This window comes from Eptesicus fuscus, chromosome 2 (assembly GCF_027574615.1).
Source record: "Eptesicus fuscus isolate TK198812 chromosome 2, DD_ASM_mEF_20220401, whole genome shotgun sequence".
Classification (NCBI taxonomy): domain Eukaryota; kingdom Metazoa; phylum Chordata; class Mammalia; order Chiroptera; family Vespertilionidae; genus Eptesicus; species Eptesicus fuscus.
Window position 1 is genome coordinate 84,142,078 of NC_072474.1, and position 27,548 is coordinate 84,169,625.

Here is a 27,548-nt window from a genome sequence, read left to right on the forward strand (position 1 = left end):
ATCTTGGTTAATGTTGACCACTGTTTAAATTATACCTTATACTAGTAAAGTCCCTGAATTTCACTTCTTCTCAATCTGTGTGAAGTACATAGGTAAAGAACGGAGCAGAATAGGACAAAAGGTACATTCATCTTTGAAAAATGATTTGCTTTGACAAGTTGGGGACTTGAAAGTGGAGAGGGCCTCCTGCTGTAAAGCAACAGATGCAGAGGTAGTGCTATGCATAGTAATCAACTAGCATGAATTTTGGATTGTTAAAATAAGAAAACGGAGTGGGCCCTAGCTGGTTTTGCTCAGTGGATAGAGCACCAGCCTGTGAACTGAAGGGTCCTGGGTTCAATTCGGTCAAGCCACATGCTCAGATTGCTTATTTGATCCCCAGTAATGGACATGTAGGAGGCAGCCAATCAATGATTCTCTCTCAACATTGATGTTTCTATCTCTCTCTCCCTCTCCCTTCCTCTCTGAAAGCAATAAAAAATATATTTAAAAAAAAAGAGGGGGGGGGAGTGGAACACTAATTTAACCAGCAGTTCCCAGGGCCTCTCAGAGACTTAGGCCATTTACATGTTTTAGGGCTCACATGATATTAAAATAAGAAGAAATACCAAAACATAGTTACAAAAATTGTGGGATGTTTTAAAATATTTTATATTTAACACATTAATATCTTCTATACAAACACCACAAAACACATAGGCTACAGGGAGTATAGGGCTTTTATTAAGTAATAACTGAGCACTACAGATGTTATACTACCCCAGTTTAAGATTGTGTCCTTAAAAACATCTTTTTTTCTTTTCTCCAAATCTTATCAGACTATCTCTGTCACCATCCTATATAATAAATAGAGATGTAATATGCAAATGGTTGTTACGCTGTGAAGCCTAATGACCGACCACGTAATGACCAGATCACGGATCAGCAGGAGGGTGGGGCAGCGAGCTACAGGAGGGGGCAGGGTAGCAAGCTTGGGGTGGGGTGGGGCGCGGAGGGAGCTACAGGAGGGGGCAGGGCAGCAAGGTATGAGTGGGGGGCGGAGAGGGGTAGGGGGAGCTACAGGAGGGCAGCAACGAGCTACTGGCCCATGGATTTGTGCCCAGGGCTACTAGTTTATATATAAGCTTATTAGGCAATAACATCAAATGTTTACCCCATGATCCTGGCAGCTCCTAGTAAACATTTCCTTAACCTAAACACCAAGGAACCCAACTATCTAGGTGTCCTACCTCAAGCCAAACCTTCTGTCTCCTAATCCTGTGCGTTTTTAAGATGGGGGTGAAGAGCCATTTGGGAATCGGATGAAAGCTCTGGTCCTTAACTCTGCACCCACCCTTCCCCCCCCCCCCCCAAATTGTACACATACAACACAAATTGTGTACAACTGGGGCTTGGGGGCTAGGTAGCCCCTAAAATCCATCCAAATACAGACTATGGGCTCTTAGTTAAGAACGTCTCCTCGGAAGGGTCCCCATCCCAGGATTTTATTAATACTCCATGAAGACATGACTCGGGGACTGAAGGGTGTCGGAGGGCTCAGAAACCATGCCTAGATTTTGTGGTGTTTGTATATAGGATATTTTAAACATAAACTACATGTAAATTTAATGGATAGCCCTTAGGTGTTAATTATAGGTTTCTAGCAAGTACATTTTATCCAGTGTACGAAGACATTTCTAGACACTGTAGTAAGTAACCAAAAGGAAATTAAGAAAATAATTCCATGTATGATCACATCAAAAAGAATGTAATTCCGGCGGTGTGCGGAAAGGTGGGAGGAACGCCAGCCCTCAGGACCCCGCGGTGAAGGGGGAAGGCACAGCCTGGGATGAATGCCCCAGCACCCGGTGCGTCAGTGCCCACCCCCCCCCCAGACCACGCCTCCGCGTTGCCTGGCAACACGGCTGCGCTGGAGGCGCGTGAGTCAACGAGTCCACGTGCCCAGGAGCGCTCCCGGCCCCCTCCCGCTCGGGGTGGCGGCGGAAACCGCTGTCCCGGCTGCGGGCTCTCTTCGCCCCCAGCCCCCCCCCCCCCCGGAGCAGGCGTCCGAGTCAGGAGTCCCTCGCCGGGGGTCTGAGGACGCCGTCACCTGAAGGTCGAGGCTGAACGTCATGCAGGTCGGAGTCCCCGCCACCGGCCACTCCGGGGCACCCGGGCCGAGCTCCCCACGGGGCCTGAGGCTGAGCGCCCGAGGGGAGGGCGGCGCCCGGGGCCGGGGTCTAACGTGTATTTTTGGTGAGAGCTGAATTTTGCGTGAGTCTCAAGATTTGAGAGACATCCACATGAACTCTAGGAGAGTACCATTCTCCCCACCCCCCTCCCTCCACCCCCCAAGATTTGTCGCTGGGGGGTGGGTTCGTTGAGATTGTGTTTCACATCTGAATCTTGGAAACCTCACTGCTGCACGATTTCTGACTTAAGAAAGAGACCAGCAACTTTAGCCCAAGTGTAATTCAACCTAAATATTCTGCCCCACTACCTTAAAAAAACAAGCAGAACGGAAATACTGGTTGCACCTATCTTGAAAAAGACCAGGTGCCCCCCGAAGTTCCTCCTACCTGGTCCCAAAAGCTCTGCTAGGCTCCCATTCATCCTTAGGCTCCGCGGCTGCTCCTCTCTGTCTAAAGCCCCCTTAGAAGCCAGGTGCCTGTGCTCTTGTGTCTTAGAGTCAAATTCTCACTTTCTGACTTGGAGAGACAGCTTCTTCCCACCTGCTTCTCCAAATTAAAACTACTGTGATTTTTCTTGTTTTACATATTTAATTTTGGCATTCAGATATACCATGTAATTTATTAGGATATTTTAAACATAAACGACATGTAAATTTAATGGGTTGCCCTTAGGTGTTAATTATAGGTTTCTAGCAAGTACATTTTATCCAGTGTACGAAGACATTTCTAGACACTGTAGTAAGTAACCAAAAGGAAATTAAGAAAATAATTCCATGTAGGATCACATCAAAAAGAATAAAGTACTTAGGAATAAATGTAATCAAGGAGGCAAAAGAATTGTACACTGACCACTACAAAACATTGCTAGAAAGGAAGAAGACACAAATAACTAGAAAAACATCACACCTTTGTAAATCGGAAGACATAATATTGTTAAGATGTCAAAACTTCCCAAAGCCATCTACAAATCCAGTGTAATCTCTATCGAAATCCCAATAATAGTTTTTGTAAAACTAGAAAAACCCGTCCTAAAATTCAGATGAAATCTTAAGAGACCCAAAATAGCCAAAACAGTCTTGAAAAAATGAACAAAGGCACACACTTTCTAATTTCAAATATACTACAAAGTTACAGTAATCAAAACAGTGTGGTTAAAAAAATACATAGTGTGGTACTGGCAGAAAGACAGACCAATGGGATAAAACAGAATGCACAGAAAGAAGCCCTCACAAATACAGTCAAATGATTTTCAATAACAGTGCAAAGATCATTTAAGTGAAAGGATAGTCTCTTGGACAAATGGTGTTGGGAAACCAGTATTCACATGCAGAAGGATGAAGTTGGACTCCTAACTCACGTTATAAGCAAACATTAACTGAAAAGGATCAAAGACCTAGAAGTGAGAACTAAAACTTTAAGACACTTAGGAGAAAATATAGGGGGAAATTGCTATATTAGATTGGCAATGGTTTCTTGAATCTGACAGTAAAAACACAGGCAATAAAATAAAAAGTTAAATTAGATTTCATCAAAATTTAGACTTTTATGCACAAAAAAATACTATTGATAAAATGAAAATGCAAACCACAGAGTGGGAGAAAATGTTTTCAAAATATATATTTGATAAAAATTAATATCCAGAATATATAAAGAACTAATATTCAACACCAAAAAGATAAACCAATTAAAAATAAGCATATAAAAAGATGCTTCACATCTATGTCATCAGGGAAATGCAAATTCAAACAAGAGACCACTACACCTATTAGAGTGGCCAAAACCTGGAACATTGACATTACCACGTGCTAACGAGAATATGGAAGCATCAGGAACTCGCTCTCTTTCATTGCTGGTAGGAATGCAAAATGGCGCAGCCTTTGGGAGACAGTTTGGACGGTTCTTACAAGACTTAACATATTCTTACCATTTGATCTAACAATCACATTCCTTGGTATTTACTCAAAGGAGTTGAAAACTTACTGTTCACACAAAAACCTGCACACGGGTGTTTATAGCAGCTTTACATCATCATTGTCAAAACTTGGAAGCAACTAATATGTCCTTCAGTAAGTGAATGGGTAAACAAACTGTGGTACATCCAGATAATGAAATATTATTCAGCACTAAAAAGAAATGATCAAGCCATGAAAAGACATGGAGGAAACTTAAATACACATTACTAAGTGAAAGAAGCCATTCTGGAAATGGCAAAACTATGGAGACAATTAAAAAGTTCAGTAGTCGCCAGTGCTTGGGAGGTGGAGGGATGAATAGGTGATGCACATGGGCTTTTTAGTGCTCTAAGTCACTCTATTATATCACAGTGATTGGCACGTGTCATCATGCATTTTTATCCAGACACGAAAATGTACATCAAGAGTGAAGCATAATGTACAGTATGGACTTTGAGTGATTATGATATGTCAATGAAGTTTCATCAGGTGTAACAAATAGGTCATTCTGGTAGAGGATGTTACTACTGGGGGAGGCTATGCATGTGTGGGAGCAGGATGCATATTAGAAATCTTGTACCTTCCCCTCAATTTTGCTGTGAACCTAAAACTGCTAAAAAAAAATAAAGTCCTAATAAAAAAATTGTTGCTGTTTTATTTTGGCTTTAAATGAAGAATTTGCTTAAACTCGGGTGGTGGATATTGATAACGGGGGAGGCTATGCATTTGTGGGGCAGAAAGTATACGGAAAATCTCTGTACCTTTCCCTCAATTTTGCTGTGAATCTAAAACTGCCCTAAAATATTAAGTCTTAATTTAAAATTTTAAATATAAAATGGACAAAGAACTTGAATAGACCTCTCTCCAAAGAACATATACAATGGCTAATATACACATAAAAAGATGCTCAATATCATTAATCATTATAGAAATGTAAATAAAAACCACAACGAGAAGCCACACCCATTCGAAAAACTATTATTGAAAACAGAAAATGACAGGTGTTGATGAGACTATGGAGGAATTGGAACCCTTGTGCATTGCTGGTAGGATTGAAAAACGGTGTAACTGCTATGGAAAACAGTCATTCCTTTAAAAATTATACATAGTATTATTATATGAACCAGCAATCCCACTCCTAGGTATACTCTCAAAAGAACTGAAAGCAGGAACTCAAAAAGATATTTTACGCATATGTTCATAGCAGCATTATTCACATTAGCCAGGTGGGAACAGCCCAAATGTCCATCATTGGATAACTAGAAAAACAATCTATGGTGTGAATACACAATGGAATATTATTCAGCCCTAGAACAGAAGGAAATTTTGATACATGCTTCAACATGGATGATCTTTGAAAAAATTATGTGAAGTGAAATAAGCTAGTAACAAAAGGACAAATATAGACATGCGCTACAAAATGACCTTTTGGGTCAACAATGGACTGCATAAATGATGGTGGTCACATAAGATTATAATGGAGCTGAATTCCCTGTCAGAAATAGAAAGATATGGTCCAGGAGGATTTTTTTTCTGATGAGAACAATATCTGGGAGCTTGGCAATAGATTTCCTCTCACTGCAGCTCAGTTTTGAGTGTGCAGTTTACATCCCAATCAACTACTGGCCTGTTGCAGCATAGAGGAGCCTATCTCCCTAGGACTACATACTCAGAGGGTGCTGCAGTCCTCTCAGATCTACTTGATGGTCTTCAGAGTACACTGCTGTAATTCTTTGTTGAGGAACTAAAATCCTATACAAGGACACAGGTCCACAGGAACCATTATAAGTAGTAGGTGCCACTGCCACTTTATTATTATTATTATTGTTATTATTTTAAATATTTCTTTATTGATTTCAGAGAGAAAGGGAGAGGGATAGAGAGATAAAACATCAATGATGAGAGAGAATCATTGATCGGCTGCCTCCTGCACGCCCCCTACTGGGGATCGAGCCCACAACCCGGGCATGTGCCCTTGGCCGGAATTGAACCTGGGACCCTTCAGTCTGCAGGCCGACGCTCTATCCACTGAGCCAAACCAGCTAGGGCACCACTGCCACTTTAGTACAAGCTTTCTGTGGTAGTGTGGAGCCAGCCTGTTCCTATACTTTGGAAATATTTTCAGATTGTACGGATGCAAAGCATGAGTTTCATTTCTTCCATCAATTCAATGCTAGAGAGAGCCCTTTTTGCCAGGTAGGGTCAGTGGAACCAAAAACAAATTTCCAAAGTCAAACTATTGAGTCCTCAGTTCTACACCCTTTCCATGTTAAATACCCTCTTTTTAAAAAACGAATACCACAAACTTCATTAATCTGACTTCTGCTCCAACATGCATAGCCAAAACCACATTGCCATGGCAATCCCTTATGCTCTTTGATTTCTTATTGCTCCTATTCCTCAGAGCACCACATACTCCCTCCTGACAGGCACTATTATGGTAATCTAAACCTTAACCAGCCAGTTTCTCTCAAATATTTCCAATCAGTCCAGCCTGCATCCCTGTTCATGGAGCAGCACTGGCAGCTTCAGTGTCCTATTTCTGACCCTGTTGGAAGGAAGGAGGGGTGGGCTTGTGGGACAGTGTTTATAAAATCTACAGTAGTGTTCAGCAATGGCAAATTGCTTCATCAAAGCCAGCAAGTGATAGAGAGTGCTGGCAAGATAGAAGTTACAATCTCTGGAATTCAATCACAGAAATGGCATTCCTTCACTTTTGCCATATTCTATTGGTTAACAGCATGGCACAGTTCCCACCCATCATCAAGGAGAGGAGATTATTCAGGGATGTGAATAGCAGAAGGTGGAATTCATTCAGGTGATCTTATACTTTGTTTGCCACAGTATTCACTCCCTTCTTTTGGAAATATCAGGGGGAAAAAAAAAAGGATGGCAAACTAGAGAAACAATAGTTAATATATGATTGACAACTTCTGGAAAAGCAGGAAAAAAATCAAATCCTAAATAATAAAGAAAAAAAGGCTAACTTTCATAGAAAGAAATTGTGATTAGATGGAAATGGAACTATAAAAAGATTCCTGACCTCTTCTAAGATTTAACCAGGGAATATGGGTCCTAAGAAACTGCATAGCTGAAAAGAGAAGCGAGTTCACCTGGAGGTCTTGAATGTGTATGTAGAAATAGAAACAAAACAGTATTTGTTCATGGTGTGAATTGTTCATGGTGCTATATTCACCAGAGAATATCCCTTCACTTTTTGAGTTTACTTCATTAATATTTCAGATGTGTTCTAAATTGTTGCTTGTTTGTTTTTATTGAATACCTCAGTGTAATTTTGAGGGTAGAGAATGTATCCTGTTTAATCAAAGTATGTAGTTCCATTAGTTCTGGGAAATGGGAAAAAGTAGGCTGCTTTGTTTTATTCTTTGAAACTAGTTATATGTTTACCTGTAGAGTTCATTGCATAGTTGGAAATGCTACATATCAATTTTACACATAATAAAATACACAACTATGTTAATAGATTTTCTATTTTTACATAGGATCCAAATGAAGATACAGAATGGAATGAAATTTTAAGAGATTTTGGCATTCTTCCTCCAAAAGAAGAGCCAAAAGATGAAATTGAAGAAATGGTTTTACGTTTACAGAAAGAAGCAATGGGTATAGTTATGCATTTGGTGGGCTGGATGAAGAGGGTAATACAGTTATGTTAGTGATAGTGTATTTCGTGAACCTCAAGGGAGAGAGGACATTAGAAATCATTTAATATGTCCCACCATACTTTTGAGATACCTAAAATTCCTAATTCACGTGTTAAAAATTCACATGCTAGTTAATAACAGAGCTGAAATGTCCTAGTATCTAACCTAGTGAGCTTTTTTTTCCTCTCCATCATATTTTTTACCTTGTGATTACCTTATATTTTGATCATTCTATGTAGTATATATTACTTGTCAAGATTTCCTGGAACATGGGAAAATCTAAATTTCTGAGGTCTAATTTATTTTTACACCTACTTTTAAATGTAGCCTGGTAGTTCTGTGACTCTGAGGGAGTAATAATATTTAAACAAAACTAAAGCAATCAACCACAAAATAGCTTTGTATATTGCAAACACTGCAACTTTAAAGACAGTTTTGATCTTAATTTATCTAATATATCTTTTTTCTAGATATGTGACTATAAAGTAAAATTAATATTTAAACAACTCAACTGCCTAAAATTTATATTGTTTTAGTTAAACCATATGAAAAGATGACTCTTGCACAGTTGAAGGAGGCTGAAGATGAATTTGATGATGAAGATATGAGAGCTATTGAAACATATAGGTACAGTGATTCATTGGGGTAATTTATGAGTTTTGAAATGAAGAATTGTAGAAATGAAACTAAGATAAAGCCCTATTTTGTCTACAGAATAGATTAAAAAATAATAAAACTAATTTTTAAGATTTTAAAACTAACTTATATAAAGTAGAATTTTTCCTGAAATTCTTTTGCTTTTGCTTAAATTAAAAACTATCCAATAATGTACCATAGGACTTCATCAAATGATATATGAGTAAAGTGGAAATTATCAATAAGCAGCCAATAAATAGAGGGCTATGATGTTCCTTCTATCATGATGTCTGTCAATGATTTCTATAATTTAATAATTAATTGCCAGTCATGAATTCTCTCAGAAATTAGAGTAGGTGCATACATTTCCCAACTTATCTTGATACTAAAAACAGACAAGATTATTAAAATGTTATGCCAGAGGAAGATATCACTTATGAATGCAGGCACAAAAATTTAAACAAAATATTTGCAAATTAAGTCTATCCATTTTTAAAATAGAATAATGAACTTTGGACAAGTAGTCCTAGGAATGCAATGTTGTTTTAACATTAAAAAACAAACAAACAACAAAAAAACACACAGTAAATTGTGTTAGAAGCAGCAATGTCAAGTCACAGTGAGCATACCTGGCACTCATAAAAATTGAACTAGTGTTCCTTGGAAAACTGCTTTATTCCACAATGTGAGTTGCGAAAGTACAATATAAGTCTTGAGTATCTTATTGTGCCAGCAAGTAAAGAAGTGCTAAAGAAAAAGTTTAAGGCATAGAAGCCAAACTAAAAGATCTCTCAATGACCAGAGTTGCAACAAAAAGATATAATATTAGATTATAAAATAAATAATGAAATAAATATCCATTAGTTCATAATGATATAAGTAATTACCTGAATACATGAACAAATTCAAAAGAAATAACACTTCTCCCTCACTAAAGAATTCCAATTAATAAGTGTATATGGGATGAGGAAAATAGAAAAATCACCATCAGATCACCATAGCAATAATTCTCGATGGGCAAGATCTGCTGATAGATGCTAAAACGAGTGGATGAAATTTTAAGTAGAAGCATGGTATTTGCATAATCTCAAAGTATCTCTCCCTCCAAATATTATAACTATAAGGAAATAGTAAGTTTACAATGTAGAGTTTTGGCAGACTCCATCTTCGGGAAATGATCAAGGTTAAAATCACCAATAATACATGTTGACATTAAGTAACTCCATATGATGTGCTGAAGATGACACAGCACCTCTGCGGTGTCCTTCTTAATAATTAATCATCTCAATCTAATAAGAATACATCAGAAACCAAAATTGGAGGAACTTTCAAAAAACTGACCCAGTTAATGTCAGGAAAGATGGCCAAATAAAAACTCCAGAAATCCATCTCTTTACCTAGACAACAATTGCATTGGCTGAAAATGTCTGAAGTGACAGCTTTGGAACTCTGGAATCTATTTGGACACTTGCAGCTTCCAGGATAAAACTTGGCTGGTAAATTGCAGTTGGTAGTGGCTGATTTCAGTCCTTAGTTGGTAACAGCTATCCATCTCTCACTCTCTAGTTCCATGGCAGGCACCTGTTTGGACAGCAACCTTTATTTCTGGTAAAGCTTGCTGGAGCAGGGTGGGCAATAAGGACTTGGTGTTCTGATTGTGGAGTGCTGCTTCTGAATGCAGAGATACAGGCACAGAGTATGGGTATCATTGTGTCAACCCCATTGGCTCAGGGGGATTCCAGAGCATTTAAGGGAGCCACCTCTATTTTTTATGGACATTAAAAAACAACCATATATATGGGGGAATTTAAATGCCTTGGAAAAGATGAAGGCTCACAGAAGACGTTATGGTTTCATCTCAGGCTGATCCCTGGCTAGAGACACCTTACAATAATAATAAAACAAACCATGGGAAAGGAGGAGAATCTGATTTCCAGAGTTATAACATTATATGAATCAAATGTTCAGTTTCAACAAAAGAATCACAAAGAAATGGGAAAGTGCGGCCCATTCAATCTGTCTTCCAAAAGCTGTACCATGTTGCATTCCTACCACCAGTGAATGAGAACTCCCCCTGCTTCACATCCTCTCTGGCATTCGGTGGTGTCAGTGTTCCAGATTTTGGCCATTCTCTTAAGATGTGTAGTGGTTTCTTGATTTATTTGCATTTTCCTAAGGCATAGATGTGGAGCACCCTTTCATAGGCTTGTTTGTCATCTCTATATCTTCTTTGGTGAAGTGTCTATTAGGCCTTTGGCCCATTTTCATTTTCAGATTGTTTTCTTATTGTTGCGTTTTTGAGTTTTCATACAGTAAGGATAACAGTCCTTTGTCAGATGTGTCTTTTGTAATTTTCTCTCAGTAACTGCTAAGGAAATAGGTTCCTAGAAAGAACAGTTGTTACAGCAGTTTTCTGATCCCCAGAGGAATTAGATTCTAGGGCACAATTGGAACAGTAGTTCCAAATTTCCCAAGTTTCTGGATTGCAGCAGAGAAACCTGTTCCCTTGGCAGACCAATTTTGCAACGTTGCTCAGGGAGTCATTTTGATAGCCCAGTTTAGAGCCTCCTCCTTTCCACTGAGTTTGTAAATAACTTAATTTCACAGATTAAGCTTCTTGCTGCTTAAAATAGCAAGGACTTTCTTCAGCTGAGTCCCATCTGATGTGTTGTTGGGTGTAAAATGCAGTCTACTTGAGCACTAAACTACTTCCTGATGGCAAAGCTAACCCAGGTCTTTCTGTCTCTCCCTGCCTAATTCCATTGAAATAACAAAGAACAATGAGGAAGAGAGGTGGGAGAGGGGAGGAGGAAGAGATATAGTTGATAGTTGCACCATTAAGTAGGGAACTCAAGCTTTTCGAAATTTTTGAAAGATACTAAGCCAGTGAGATCCAATTGAGGAATCTGATATTAAATACTCAGTGCCAACAAGAATCAGCTCCCAAAAGATCTTTGGAGTAACTACATTCTGAATGTCTGGGTCAGTAGAGGGGAAATGGAAGGACTTCAGTTTGAAAAATTGTGAGAGGGGCCCTCCCTCCATGTGGGTCGTTATTCTTGGCATTCTCCTCTAGGCTTCATTTTGCTTGGATTGTTATGTAGAGTGGTTTCACCTAACATGTTTCTAATTAGTAAAATAAGGACAGAGGGTTTTAAAATATACCCAGGATTTTGTATCTATTCATGTAGAGTGACGCCAACAGATCAGGAGATAATTGCCATTGAAAAGAGTTTTTCACTCAGAGTTCTCAAGAGCAGGGGGCAGGCACCGCAATACAGGGGCACGGGGAAGCACTGGAGTTGGCTGAGAGGCAGGAGTGGAGGGATAACATGGGCACCAGCCTTCCCTGTGGTTTCCATGGGAAAGACAAGCGAAGCAGGGTAAGCAGATTTAGGATTGGCTAGTTGGAATAATTTTGGCAGGCTGTGGGCTACAGTGCTGTCTCTAGTTGTCTGGTATCTGGCCCAGGGATCATTAGGGCAGAGGGGTAGTGGCTCAGTTTAATAAAAGAGGTGATTGAGGGACAGGGCTCTGGACTGGTTGGTTTGCATTTGAGGAATTTGCTCTCCAGCAGGAGGTTGCTATCTTTCGGAATTAGCTAGACCTGGGAGGGGCAGTCTGTCCAGGATCGCAAGGCGAGAATACAGAAAACAAGAAAATATAGTTAATACACAGAAAGAAGGGAAGAAAGTATCCCCAAGATAACTTAGGGATATAGAATCGGTAACTTTTAAGACATTTGCACATGCATCAGAAAACATTTAGATCTGCTTCATGAATCCAAGCATTCAACAACTGAATCAAAGTATGTAAATTTTGAGAATTGATTAAGAAAGCTTTAAGGCTCCCTATGGACGAATAACTAGGTAACATGGAATGCTCACTCTGTGCTAGGCACCATCCTAAGACATTTACCTGTATTATTTCATTCAATTCCCAACAACCCCATGCAAGTAGATATCAGTATTATTCTCATACAGAAGCTTAGAGAAATCAAATAACTTGCCCAAATTCTTGCTGCTAGTAACTAGGAACTGGTATTTAAACCCAGCCTAGTCTCACCGTAGAGTTCAAACTCATCATTCTTTATCACTTCTCTACCTGCAATAAATTTTATAACAAGTAATTATACATATTCACAAAGGCTTTAGACTGAAGGTCAGTTTAGCATGATAGTTGAGAGCGCATAGATGGGGATAATAATAATATTAACTTTACACAGTTTTTTGCAAGGCTAAGTTAATTTAATGCACTTAAAATAGTGCCTGGCAACATAATAAGCACTCCATAAATGTTAGCCATTGTTATGATTATTATATACAAGTATTTAACCTGTATAGGAGAATTTGTTGGTTCAGTGTCTAAATAAACTCCTTATAGCTATGATTAAGACCTAGTCTTAAATAAAAATAAATTTAGAAGTCAGTAGCTAACTTCTTACTTGCAATACCAATGACAACACAGATTTCCATATAAACAGATAAATTGGCATTATAACACCATTAATAGTTATTCTGTAATTTTTTCAAGTGTTTGATATGTACTAGTATTACATTCATTACCCTAAATTGTTACTATAGATGGGAATGACCTTAAGAATATAACAATTTTGTTATGTAATTTTATTTTTTTAATTAGAGAAAAGCGGTTACAGGAATGGAAAGCTCTTAAGAAAAAACAAAAATTTGGGGAGTTAATAGAAATTTCTGGAAATCAATATGTGAATGAAGTCACAAATGCAGACAAAGATGTATGGGTTATAATTCATCTATACAGGTCAAGGTAATTACCTTTTTTGTAAAATATTAATATACTAATGTTTTAAGATACATATCTCTGGTTTTAAGGGTTTATAAAGCATATAACAAAGACTACTCACAAAAGGACATACATGTATATACACATACATATATGTATAGAGTCATTGGCTGTAGGGATTAAATTAGGTGAACTTGTCATACATTTTAGAAAAAATAAGCATTCTTTAGCAGTTAATTTAAATAAAACTTTATGGAAAATTTTAAACATATAGAATAGATATAAACTCCCTAAATACTGGCCAGGTAGATTCAACAGTTAACATTTTGCCATATTTGTGTCATTTGTGTGTATTTACAGAATGATTTAAAAGTAAGTTACACATACCATGACACTTTTAAGTACTTTAGCATGAATTTTCAAAATATAAGGGCATTTTTCTGTATAACCACAATACCATTTTCTCACCTAGCAAAATTAACAATAATTTCTAATAGCATCTAATACCCAGCCCTTACTCAAATTCTCCCAACTGATTTCAAAATGTCTTTTATAAATACATATATTTTTAATTGAATCCAATCAAGACTCAGGCAGTGCATTTGAATATATCATATATCTCATCTCTTTTAACAGAACAATTTCCTTGCGTGTCCCTATTCCCCCCAGTTAATTTTAGAGTACCTAGTTGTATTAAATATAATCCATATGACCCCCTGTCTCATCAGCCTGGTATAATGATAATTGGGAAGAGTGGACTTTCCCCAAGTCTGTGCCAAAGAGGAGCTACAATCTCCCAGCTTCACAAATCTCTCATAGAAACAGCACCTCTAGTGTTAGGTCCCAAGCCCTCTGCTTGGGCTCTAACCCGATCCAGGAACGGAGGCCCTTGTTGTCCTTATTTCATTCTCTGAATAAAAAACATCTTTTTTCAGGTCCTCAGAGAAATACTATACAGAGCAAATTAGAGCCCTGCTGTTTACCAGCTCACCAGCTCCTCAGACAATTTGTGATAGGAATCATACCCCATAAAAGAAGACATTAATTTTACTGTAACTAAAATGCCTGGTAAATAATTTTTTAATAGTTTTAAAATAATCACTTTTCATTTATCCTATTCCACTTATCTGGCTAACCCAATTTGGAGATTTGCTGATGTGGGGTCTTCACAAATAAGTATATGAAATAACAACATTTACAGTACTAAGATTTGTGTGTCATAAGTGTTATATACTGAACTGGTACACCGAATGTTTCTCCCGAGACCCATTATGATAAGCAGAATAGATGTTGGTTCTGAATTACCATACCCTGGTATAAAATTACTTTAATGGTTATTTCTAGATAAATTACTGGTTTTGACCAATAATTTTCAAAAACTCATAGAAGAGGTTGAATGAGTTTTAGTGTCAGGTTTTTCAAACTGCCATGTGCTTTGATGGACTTAAAGTGTAAGGATCCATTTTTATAATATTTCAAATATTTGTGAGCTCAGAAGGTTCTTTTGGGCAATCTAATAAAGTTACATAAAATATTAGTTTTCTTGACATTAAGAGAATGCATTCATGTGTCAGTATAAAACATAAGAAAGTCCTATATAATAAAAGCCTAATATGCTAAGTGCCCGGTTGTCCAGTCATCCATTCAACAAAATCAAAGCGAAATATGCTAATGATATGCTAAGGCCTCTCAACCAGTCGCTATGGCATGCACTGACCAACAGGGGACAGATGTGCAACACAGGAGCTGCCCCCTGGTGGTCAGTGTGCTCCCACAGGGGGAGTGTCACTCAGCCGGAAGCCAGGCTCATGGCTGGCGAGCGCATCGGCGGTGGTGGGAGCCTCTCCCGCTTCCTTGGCAGGGCTAAGGGTGTCCTACTGCCATCAGTAGGACATCCCCTGAGGGCTCCCGGACTGCGAGAGGGTGCAGTCTGGGCTGAGGGAACTCCCCCAAGTGCACAAATTTCCTGCACTAGGCCTCTAGTTAATCTATAATCAAATTTGTAAAATGGAAAAGATTTATCTGTGTTACAAATATTCTTTATAAAGTCTAGTTATAATATTTACTTATATACTATAATATTCTTTTAAAATATATTTTTATTGATTTCAGAGAGGAAGAGAGAGGGAGAGAGAGATAGAAACATCAATGATGAGAGAGAATCATTGATCAGCTGCCTCCTGCAGGTCCCCAACTGGGAATTGAGCCCGCAACCCGGGGAATTTGCCCTTGACTGGAATTGAGCCTGGGACCCTTCAGTCCACAGGCCCATGCTTTATCCACTGAGCCAAACCAGCTAGGGCATAATATTTTTTATAATAGTTATAATTTAATATTATAAAATGAAGTGTAACTATTAAGATCGTATTTCTAGCTGCCTTTTGTAACTATAGGAGGGTAAGAGTTTGTTTTTTAACTAGGTTCCTAAGTTTTATAATTTTAATACTTTTTTTTCACTTAATTTCTAGAACTGGGCCCATTCTTTATCCAAGTGAAGACTCAGCCTACATAGAGTACCTTAGAGGCATCTAACTAACCCTGGGCCTGTGATCCTAGTGGCTCAGCTTAAAATTAGCTTTGCTTCTGATTTTATTAAATCTTATATCTGTGTCCAAATTATGATTTTGGCAGGGTAGGAGGAGAAACTTCTATATTATTCTTATACCTAACTGCATATTTTGAATCTCGCATACAATAACTATGCTCTTGTTTTCTTTCTTTTTTTTAAAGTATATTTTATTGATTTTTTTACAGAGAGGAAGGGAGAGAGAGAGAGAGTTAGAAACATCGATGAGAGAGAAACATCAATCAGCTGCCTCCTGCACACCCCCTACTGGGGATGTCCCCACAACCAAGGCACATGCCCTTGACTGGAATCGAACCTGGGACCCTTCAGTACACAGGCCGACGCTCTATCCACTGAGCCAAACCAGTTAGGGCTATGCTCTTTTTTTCTGATGTTAGAGGTCTCCTTAATATTTTATAATTCTCATGGAGTTTAATTCTGGCCTCCAAACCCCAAATCCACATTTGTTCCCCTACCACTTGCTGTCATAACTGTCTTCAAGGAGCTACTTTCTCCTTGCACCACAGTCTGTTATGCCATACTCCCTTAATTCCATACTCTTCACTGCCACCACCAGTGCCCACCTGCCTTCTGCCATTCACACCACTCACTTCCTAAGTGTTTACTATACCACTGACTCAGCTCTCCTTCTGATAGTAATGAGAAAAAATAATCTAAATTTGATATTAGTGGATTAAGTTCACCTATTTGAGGAAAACTGAAACTTATAAAGTCAATTTATGGCATTGTTTTGTTTGGAAAATTAATATTTAAGTTAGGCAGTACATGCATTTCTAATGTTACTTTTAGTAGGCCACTCACTAAAATAAAACATTGTCTACATTTGTAGCAGGTTATAATTATCAAAAGAATTCTGAAGTATAAATGAAACATATAGTCATTTAACTTGTTAACTTCTTGCTCCTAAATTGATATATAACATTAATTATTTTAAGGGTATTTCTGAAGATTTTGTAGGTGTTAGAGATGCAAAGGTATATATATAAGACATCTATCTCTGCCGTTAAAGAAATTTCAGTACACTAGAGAAGAGACAATTAAATGTGGTAATAAAGTCTTTTGTGTGCTGTGGTTAAATTCTATAGAGTAGAGTGAGGGCACTGAAGAGGGAGTAGTTAAGTTCTACCCTGGTGCTGTCCTCCACAAATGAGAAAAGATCCCCCAAGTTTACAGAGTTGGAGGAAGTAGACAGGCTGAATTGGGTATTTTAGGTGGAGTGTACAGCTTGAACAAAGGTACATAAATAAGAGACATCATCTTGCTTTGGAGTGCTTTAAGTAATAGGATAGCGGGCAGAGAATAATGCTGGAGAGAGAGGCAGAATCCAGAACATGGAGAACCTTGAGAGCTACACTAGGAGCCCAGACTTTATCATGAAGGCAGTGAGAGCTGTTGAAGGATTTTAAGCTTGAGGGAAGGGCAGTTGTTACACGAAGAGATTTTCATACTGAGCTCCCTTTGTCAGCAGGGTCAGGGATGAATTTGGAGAACCAAGCCTGGAAACAGACCATTCAGGTCAATCTGGCACAGCTCAGATAAGAAAGAAAAGGAGTGAGGCAGTGGAGAAAGGAGAGGCTAGGTGTGAGATAAGGAGGGAGAATCAATCAAATCAACATTAGATGTTGTAGAAGAAAGGGAGATTTTTGGCCAGGGTGCAAGACTTAAGAAAATACAGAAGACAATGCATTATGGTGTAGTTTAGATGAGAAAAGCTAAGGGGGACTCCAATGAGCAGCCCATGGGCCAGTATAAAGATTAGTCAATGAATGTATGTTTGTATATGTCAGATGAAGATAAAGATTTTTGTGTGTGTGTGTGTGTGTGTGTGTGTGTGTGTGTGTGTGTGTGTAATTCTCTGTTTTGACCTATTTTTTAACCTTTTGACCTCCACCCATTTCTCCCAACCTCCATCCTCCATTCTGGCAACTACCAATCTGTTTTTTGTATCTGTGAGCTGCTTTTTTTTTTTTTTTTAATGTATGTTTTTATTGATTTCAGAGAGGAAGGGAGAGAGAGAGAGAAACATCCATGAGGAGAGAGCATCCCGGATCAGCTGCCTCCTGCACACCCCACACTGGGATCCAGCCTGCAACCCAGGCATGTGCCCTTGACCGGGAACCGGACCCTGACCTCCTGGTTCCTAGGTCCATGCTGAACTGCTGAGCCACGCGGCCAGGCTATGAGCTGCTTTTTGTTGTTTTGTTTTTAGATTCCACATTTAAGAGAGATCTTAAGGTACTTGTCTGTCTTTCGTATAGCATAAAGCCTTCAAGGTTTGTCCATGTTGTTGCAAATGGAAATATTTCATTCTTTTTTTATGGCTGACTAGTATTACATTGCATATACTATATATACCACAGTTTCTTTATCCGTTCATGAACTGATGGACACTTAGGTTGTTTCTGTATCTTGGCTATTGTAAATAATACTTCAATGAACATAGGGGTACATTTTTTAAAAAAACTAGTGTTTTCATTTTCTCTAGTTAAAAACCCAGAAGTGGCCGAAACCGGTTTGGCTCAGTGGATAGAGTGTCGGCCTGCGGACTCAAGGGTCCCGGATTCGATTCCAGTCAAGGGCATGTGCCTTGGTTGCGGGCATGTCCCCAGTAGGGGGTGTGCAAGAGGCAGCTGATTGATGTTTCTCTCTCATCGATGTTTCTAACTCTCTATTCCTCTCTCTTCCTCTCTGTAAAAAATCAGTAAAATATATTTTTAAAAAAACAAACAAACAAACAAAAAAACCCAGAAGTGGAATTGCTGAATCATATGGTAGTTCTATTTCTAATTTATGAAGAACCTCCATACTGTTTTCCATAGTGACTGCATCAAATTACATTCCCACAAACATGGTTTTCTTTTCTCCACATCCTTGTCAACACTTGTTATTTCTTGTCATTTTTATAACAGTCTAGCAGGTGTGAAGTGATTACTCATTGTGGTTTTGATTTGCATTTCCCTGATAACTAATGATGTCGAACATCTTTTCATGTGCTTGTTGGCCATCTGTATGTCGTCTTTGGGAAAATATCTATTTAGATCTTTGACCCATTTTTTATTTGATTGTTGTTGTTTTTTGCTATTGAATTGTAATATATATATTTGGATATTAGCCCCTTATCAGATATATGAATTACAAATATTTTCTCCTATTCAGTTGATTGACTTTTCATTTTGTTGATGGTCCTTTTGCTTTGCTTTTTAGTAGAATGTAGTCCCATTTATTTATTTGTGTTTTTGTTGCTTTTGCTTCTGGTTTCAGGTTAAAAAAATAATTGCCAGGACCTATGTCAAAGAGCTTACTGCCTATGTTTTTCTCTCGGAGTTCTATGGTTTCAGGTCCTATGTTCAAGTCTTTAATCCATTTTGAGTTAATTTTTGTCTAAGGTTTAAGATAGTGGTCAAATGTCATTCTTTTGCATATGGCTGTCCAGTTTCCCCAGCACTTTTTATTGAACAGATTGTCCTTTCCCCATTGTATGTTCTTGGCTGGCTCTTTTGTCATAAAATAATAGACCATATATGTATGGGTTTAATTCTGGGCTCTCTATTCTGCTCCACTGTGTCAGTTTTTATGCCAATACCACATTATTTTAATTACTATAGCTCTGTGGTATAGTTTTAAATCAGGGAGTGTGATGCCTCTTGCTTTGTTCTTTCTCAAGATTGCTTTGGCTATTCAGGTATTTTTTGTGGTTCTATACAAATTTTAGGATTATTTGTTCTATTTCTTTGAAAAATGTCATTGGAATTTTGATAGGGATTGCACTGAATCTGTATATTGCATTGGGTAGCATGGACATTTTAACAAAATTGATTTTTCCAATCCATTAGCATGGACTATCTTTCCATTTATTTGCTTTTTTCTTCAATTTCCTTCATTAATGTAGTTTTCAATATATAGGTCTTTTTCCTCATTGGTTAAACTTATTTCTAGGTATTTTTTAATACAATTGTATAAGGGATTGTTTTCTTTATCTTTCTGATAGTTTGTTAGTGTATAGAAATGCAACATATTTTTATATATTGATTTTGTATCCTTCAACTTTACTGAATTTCTTTTTTAGTTCTAATAGTTTTTTGATGGAGTCTTTTGGTTTTTCTACATATAATATCATATCACCTGCAAGTAGTGACACTCCTATTTTGTTCCATTTTGGTTGCCTTCTATTTCTTTTTCTTGCCTAGTTGCTCTGGTTAGGACTTCTAATACTCCAGTGATTAAAAGTGGTGAGAGTGGGCATCCTTGTCTTATTCCTGATCTTACAGGAGAGGCTTTCAGCTTTTCACCATTGAGTAGGATGTTAGCTGTGGGCTCGTCATATATTGCCTTTATAATGTTGACATACATTTTTTTTCTGTACCCACTTTGTTGAAATTTGTGAAACAAGTTTAGTAAAAATATATTGAGAATAATATATAAAATTCCTCTCCCAGATGTTGATTAGAACTTAGTGCATTTTCATTGATTTCCATTATCAGGGTTTGTTTAAAGGGAGCAAGAACTCAAATGCATGTAAAGCAATTTGCAGAAATCTGTATTTTTCTCTGATCATTTACATTTGTCTGGCCCACATCTAACCATCATTTTTTTCTTAGTAACTTTTATCAAGTTTCCTAAAGCATGCATTTGGTTTTCACAAGAACTACAATGATTTTTCTTGTCCCACAAACAGGAAAAGCACACAAAAGTCTAAAAGAATTTTCATCTGCCTGGAGCATGCAGCATGCCCTGGCATGAGTCACTCAGTAAGTGAGCTTAGACTATGGGTGTGACAGGTTTTAGGAGTTGAAAATACTAAAGGGAAATAGGATGCTTCTATGGTATCATGAAAGAGACCAATTAAACCTTGAATATTTTTAAAAAATATATATTTTGAAAAGACATGCAAAGGCAGTCCAAAAGAAAAAACTAATTTTGTCTGTTCAAAGGAGCTTTCCCTGATCAACACAGTTCACACTAATCTTTTTCTCATACACTATTTCAAATATACTCCATATGAATGATGGGAAAATGAGTACAAAGACAAAAAGGAAAACTACACTTCTAGCAAATTTAGGTTTATTAAAAGAAAATAGAAACGAAAGATGAGATTTTTGTTTTAGTTGTTAAGAGAGGAGGGGAAATGAAGTCCATTAACTGTTTATATCAAATTGGATAAGATTGCCCAGAGAATGTGTCTGAACTGATAAGAGGGTTCAGAACACAATCCCAAGGAACATACATGTTTGAGGCATAGATAGGAGAAGGTAGTCAAAGAAGTAAAAAGGAAATCAATAGAAAGTATTTTCACAGGAGCCAAAATAAGAGGACCTTTCAAGAATGGAAGTGAACAGAACATAGAGATTTTTATTTTCTTTTTCATCTGGGCTGTGAACAGAAGGAGAGAAAGTAGTTATTAGAAGGGGAGTTATAAGGGAATTTTAAAAAATGTACTGACAGAGAGTTATAAGGGAATTTTAAAAAATTTACTGACTTGAATGTGTTTATGTAAAGTGGAGAAGGAAAGATTGAGAAAGGAGGGAAGCAGAATAACAGAGAAAAGTCCCATAGGAAATGCAAGGAGTATGGGATGAATAGAGGACTAGCTTTGAAACATTTTAATAAAGCTGTGAGTGACTGATAGACTGGGAGAAAAGGGATAAATGGAGGTAAAGGGAGATAAGTGATAAAGCAGGAAAAATCACAGGATTTGGTTACACTTCCAATCAATTTTAAATTTCTAATGAGGAATAGTTCTGGATTAAGGAGAACAGAATGTGGCATGGAGTGGGATGTCAAGGAAAAGTGTGGGTGATGTTTGTTAGAGTCAAGAAAAACAAGGAAGTTGGAGATAAGAAATTTTGGATTTGATAATCTCATGTGAAAATAAACCTGTGATGGTGACAAGAGTTGGAATTCCTTTGTTTCAACTCTGAACTGCTATGGGTTCCCTAGAAGTGTCAGTTTTTTCTCTCTCTTATCTATATATATAAAAAAGCCTAAGCAACCGGACGACAGGGCGACCGGTCACCATGACGTGCACTGACCACCAGGGGGCAGACACTCAATGCAAGAGCTGCCCCCTGGTGGTCAGTGTGCTCCCATAGCGGGAGCACAGCTGACTAACGGGTGCCAGATGCCAGGCTCACAGCTGGCACGTGCAGCTACGGCAATGCGAGCCTTTCCCGCCTCCACGGCAGCACTGCTGGGCGGCGGCAGGCACAGTGGGGCCAGTGGTACTGCACCTGGCTTGGGCTCGGGCTCCTCCCCAGCCACCTGCCGCTTTGTGCACTACTACATCCCTGCAGGGATCAGGCCAAAACCGGCAGTCCAACATCCCCTGAGGGGACCCAGATTGTGAGAGGGCACAGGCCAGGCTGAGGGACCCCACCGGTGCATGAATCCGTGCACTGGGCCTCTAGTATCATATAAAGTAGGAACTAGCTTGATTAAACTGATGCTAAGTCAGATGTGGTTAGCCTTAGTTAGGCATCAAATCCCCATGGTAGCTAGCTTTATTCCCAGGCTATAATGGTGTTTGTAATGAAAATCAGAGGACTGAAGGTAACAATAGAGGACAATACTGATATGGGCTTATTAAAAGAATATCTAAATATATATTGTTGTTATGGAGATGTTTCACTTATTTTATTAGACTGAGATGAGTAGTTTGTTTTTTAAAGATATTGTATGTACTGTTTTTCTTTTTAGCATACCAATGTGTTTGTTGGTTAATCAGCATCTTGGTCTTCTAGCAAGAAAGTTTCCAGAAACTAAATTTGTTAAAGCCATCGTGGATAGCTGTATTCAACACTACCATGATAATTGTTTACCAACAATTTTTGTTTATAAAAACGGTCAGATAGAAGGCAAATTCATTGGAATTATAGAATGTGGAGGAATAAATCTCAAGCTAGAAGGTAATTATATTATTTTTAAAATTTGTTTGAAAAAAAAAAAGAGGTGAAACTTCACTAAATGAACAAATATCATGAAAGTTTATTTCCATAAAACATAAGATTGCTTTCCTTTTCTTCCAGTCTCTGCTTGTATTCCTCCAGATTAATTTCCTACAATAATACTCTTAGCATAACACCCAATTCCTTAAGTCCTTATTGGTTCCTTGTCTCAAATAAGTTAAAAATTCGGAATCTTCTGCCTGAGAATTTCAGCCCACTTACCTAACAGTATTTCTCAGTGCTTTCTAGTTTCTGCGCGGCCAGGCTGGTCTTCAGCCACTACCCCAGACACACTCATTTGTTCCTTTATACTTTGTTTCATACTCTTTCCCTGTGCCCCAAATTACCTCCTCTTCTTTATTCTTGCTTCCAAATCCTACTCCCTCATGGGTCTCCTAGTTTTCCATTTATCCGATGATATGATTTTGGACCAATTCATAATCTGTCTTCCTGTTCTCTATTGAATTTCTATTGCGTATATTCTCTATACAACTTACTTTTCACTTATCCATATACTATCTGATTTTGTTGGTTAATTCCCTTTGAATTTTGTCTCCCTAATAAGTACAAGGGCCATATATCCTATTTTTTTTTCACAGTACATAACATAGTTCTTGATATTTCTAACTTCTTTACTGATTTTTACTTCCTGACTTAGTTCTGAGGCCATATCCTTCATCAAGTCATTACTTGGAACTGCATTAATTTCATATTATACAAATCTTTTTCTCTTACCATTGTGTTAAAGCCATTGTGAATAGTTGTTTTTAACAGCTAGTTTATCCACTCTTCAGTTCCCTTAAAACTGTTTTTAGCCTTACCGAGGCCTCCAATACTTTAATTGTTCCAGGATTACCCCCTTTCCTTCTCCTAGTCTCTAGGACCCTCTTTGTTTTATCACCCTGGTTTTTCCAGCTTGGACCGCATTCCTTTATCTAATTTTTTTTAAATACCAGGAAAAACAATAATATAACACTCATTCATATAATTACCAAAAATAACAAATGTGAACATTTGTTCATGTTCGCTTCGGCTATTTTGTTAAATTGCTGAAATAAAATTTACAGATATAGGTCAAGTTACCTGTATTTCCATTCCTAGTACCATTTATTTCCATTCCTAGTACCATGTGAACATTTGTTCATGTTCGCTTCGGCTATTTTGTTAAATTGCTGAAATAAAATTTACAGATATAGGTCAAGTTACCTGTATTTCCATTCCTAGTACCATTCCCTCCCTTCCTCCCTAGAGGCAATCACTATCATGAATAATATGTTACCTGGTCCAGGCTTTTTTACTAGTATATTAAAAATATTTTTAGCCCTGGCTGGTTTGGCTCAGTGGATAGAGCGTCAGCCTGCTGACTGAAGGGTCCCTGGTTCAATTTCAGTCAAGGGCACATGTCCGGGTTGCGGGTTCGATCCCCAGTAGGGGGCGTGCGGGAGACAGCCGATCAATGATTCTCTCTCATCATTGATGTTTCTATCTCTTTATTTCTCTCCCTTCCTCTCTGAAAGCAATAAAAATATTTAAAAAATATTTTTAAATTGTCATAAAATATACATAATATGAAATTTACCATCTTAAACATTTTTAAATATATAATGCAGTATTATTAACTACAGTTACCATGATATACATTACATATCCAGGACTTCATTTTGTAAATAAATAAGTTATATAACCATTTTCAAGTATAGAGTTCAGTGGCATTGTGTGCATTCACATTATTGTGCTACCACCACCATTATCCACCATTATCCATCTCTAGAACACTTTCATCTTGCATAACTAAAACTCTATACCAATTAAACAATAACTCCCCACTCCCCTCTCCCTTTAGCCCCTGGCCACTACCATTCTAATTCCTGACTTTGAATTTGACTACTCTCAGTACCTCGTATAAGTGCATCATACAGTATTTGTCCTTTTGTGATTAACTTATTTCACATAGCATAATGTCCTCAATGTTCATCCATGTTATAGCATGTATCAGAATTTCCTTCCTTTTTAAGGCTGCATAATACTCCATTGTATTTTTATACCATATTTTGCTTACCCACTTATCTGTTGATGGACACTTGGGTTGCTTTTATCTTTTGGTTATTGAGAATGATGCTGCTATGAACATGATGTACAAATAATCAGTTTTAGTCCCTGTTTTCAATTCTTTTGGGTATATACTTGCAAGTAGAATCGCTGAGTCATATGGTAATTCTGTTATAATTTTTCTGAGCAATAGCATACTGTTTTCCATACTAGCTGCACCATTTTATACTCCCACCAACAATGTACAAGAATTCCAATGTCCCACATTCTTACCAACACTTGCTATTTTCTGGTTTATTTGTTTATTTATTTATTTTTATTGTAGCCATCTTAATGTGTGTGAGGTATTTTCCCCACTGATTTTAAATGTTTCCTATATTATTTTTTATGGTTCAAAAATACTTCAGTTTTTTTCTGACGTCTCTACTATTTGCTTATGTCTGAATCAATATAGCATGGTCTTAGCTTTATAACTATAGCTTTATAACAATCTAGTTGTCTCTAGTAGGGCAAGTCTTTTTCAAAATTTCATATAAATGTTAGAATCAGGCAAGTTCTGGGAAAAATCCTGTTGATTATTTATTATTTGTTGGAGACTTCATATCCTAATAACAGTGGATATTCCTATCCACGAATGAGATATCTCTTGTCACTTATTTTGGTCTTTTATAATTTTCCTCATAAATATAATATGTATATATTGTATATTGTAATGTAATATATTTTGTAATTTTCCTTAAAAGTGTATTTTGTAATTTTCCTCATATTCTGTTCTTCTACTCAGTACTTAGGAATAAAATTGACAAAATGATGAATTTGAAGGAATGAGGGAGTTTGTGGTTATCAAGTCAATTCTTTTCAGTTTTTCTCTTGGATATATTTTGGTATTTTATATTTTGTTGAAATTTTCTCATTATAGTTTTCAAATGTATTGGCATTAGTTTTTTCATAAGCAGTCTCAGAGATTTAAAATCTTTACTTTGTTATGTCCCATGTCAATTCTTGATATTATTTGGGTTTTTTCCCCCTTATCACCATTTTTGTGTGAGGTGTGTCTATTAGTCTTTTCAAGCCACCAGCTTTTTATTTTGTTGGTCACCTCTACTTATTTGTTTTCCTACTTTTGTTGAGTGTTTTCTTTCTGATTTTCTTGGGTTTACTTTATTGTTCTTTTCCTAGCTTCTTGATATGAACTTTCAAACAACTTATTTTTAATCATTTTAAAATAAAAATTTTAACAAAAATTTCTCCCTTTAAGTATAAGTTTGCTCTATCCAATGCATATTTTGATATTGTAGTGCTTTCATTGTCATCCATTTCTAAAAATACCCTTTCCAATAGTATTTCTCTCTAGTTCTCAGTGATTTAAATGTGACCAAGCCTTCTGTACTTTGTCACAAAAAAAAGGGTTTTCCAGGTGACTATTTTGGTGAGTGTCAAAATAAGAATTTATGGTGTATCAATTCATTTTTAAATAAGATATATATATTGCAGCAAAAAATATACCCTTTTCACATTAATTTTATTAGAATCAACTCTTTTCATATAGATGAGAAATTCTTTTCATTTTTCTAAGATTTTAATCTAATTTAATGATGGGTTATTATTGCAGAACTTGAATGGAAGTTAGCAGAAGTTGGAGCAATACAGACTGATTTGGAAGAAAACCCCAAAAAAGGCATTATAGATGTGATGGTATCTTCAATAAGAAACACTTCTATTTATGATGACAATGATAGTTCAAACAGTGATGATGACAATACCAAATAGAGGGAAATAGTTAATAAATAGATTTAAAGTGTTTATGTACTGAATGTTTTATTTGTCACTGCCTTTATAATCAGAGATCAGAAAATTTATAGATTTATTGTCAGTTTCATGTTAGAATTATAGCTTAGACATCATTTAAAAAACTTTCAGGTATTTCAGAAATTGCCTCTAACAAAACCAGAATGTATACTGAATCCTTAAGTTATTTTTCTCTGGTTTATCCTTTTTCTGAACCATTTTGGACAAAAATGATGATATTACAAGTCCTATGAATGAAAATGATGAAAGAGAACCATGAAATTTCATTTAATTTATATTAATAAATTTTAAAGTCTATTATTTAGGGGCCTTGAGTATAAATACTTAAAATGTGACCATATGCTTTTTCTTTGAAATTTCTCACTTATTAAAAAAATTAACCACTCAATATAAAAATGCAATTTAGCCCTAGCCGGTTTGGCTCAGTGGATAGAGCGTCAGCCTGCGGACTGAAGGGTCCCAGGTTTGATTCTGGTCAAGGGCACATGCCGGGGTTGCGGGTTCGATCCCCAGTAGGGGGCGTGCAGGAGGCAGCTGATCAATGATTCTCTCTTATCATTGATGTTTCTATCTCTCCCTCTCCCTCTTTGAAATCAATAAAAATATATTTAAAAATGCAATGTAAACAATTCTAAAAAGTACATAAGAAACATCCACTTATTATTACTGTTTTAATAGTTCTATTATTAAATTAGAAAATGAATAAATACTGTCATTAATAGACTATAGAATCATTAGAACTATAAGTTTCTAAATCAGAAGTGATAAAAACATATTGTGAAGTTTACCTATGTTTTAATAGTAATACCAGAATAAATCATCAACAGAAAACACAATATTAGGATACTGCAGAAGGTCTGCAGGAGGTTTTATTTTGTTTTAATAATGAACACCATTTTTATTTATTTTTACTTATTATTTTTGTTAATCCTCACCTGAGGATATATTTCCCATTGATTTTTTAGAGATAGTGGAAA

General features: G+C 37.0%; 1 protein-coding gene across 1 annotated transcript; it reads left to right on the top strand.

Moving 5' to 3' along the window:
- Window positions 1–2,026: 2,026 nt before the first annotated feature.
- PDCL2 (phosducin like 2) lies at window positions 2,027–26,567 on the top strand. Its single transcript, XM_028143820.2, has 6 exons — window positions 2,027–2,117; window positions 7,627–7,747; window positions 8,325–8,415; window positions 13,066–13,209; window positions 22,466–22,674; window positions 26,375–26,567. Exons 1-6 carry the CDS (start codon window positions 2,112–2,114, stop codon window positions 26,530–26,532), a joined length of 729 nt encoding a protein of 242 aa, XP_027999621.2. The 5' UTR covers window positions 2,027–2,111; the 3' UTR covers window positions 26,533–26,567.
- Window positions 26,568–27,548: the final 981 nt, after the last annotated feature.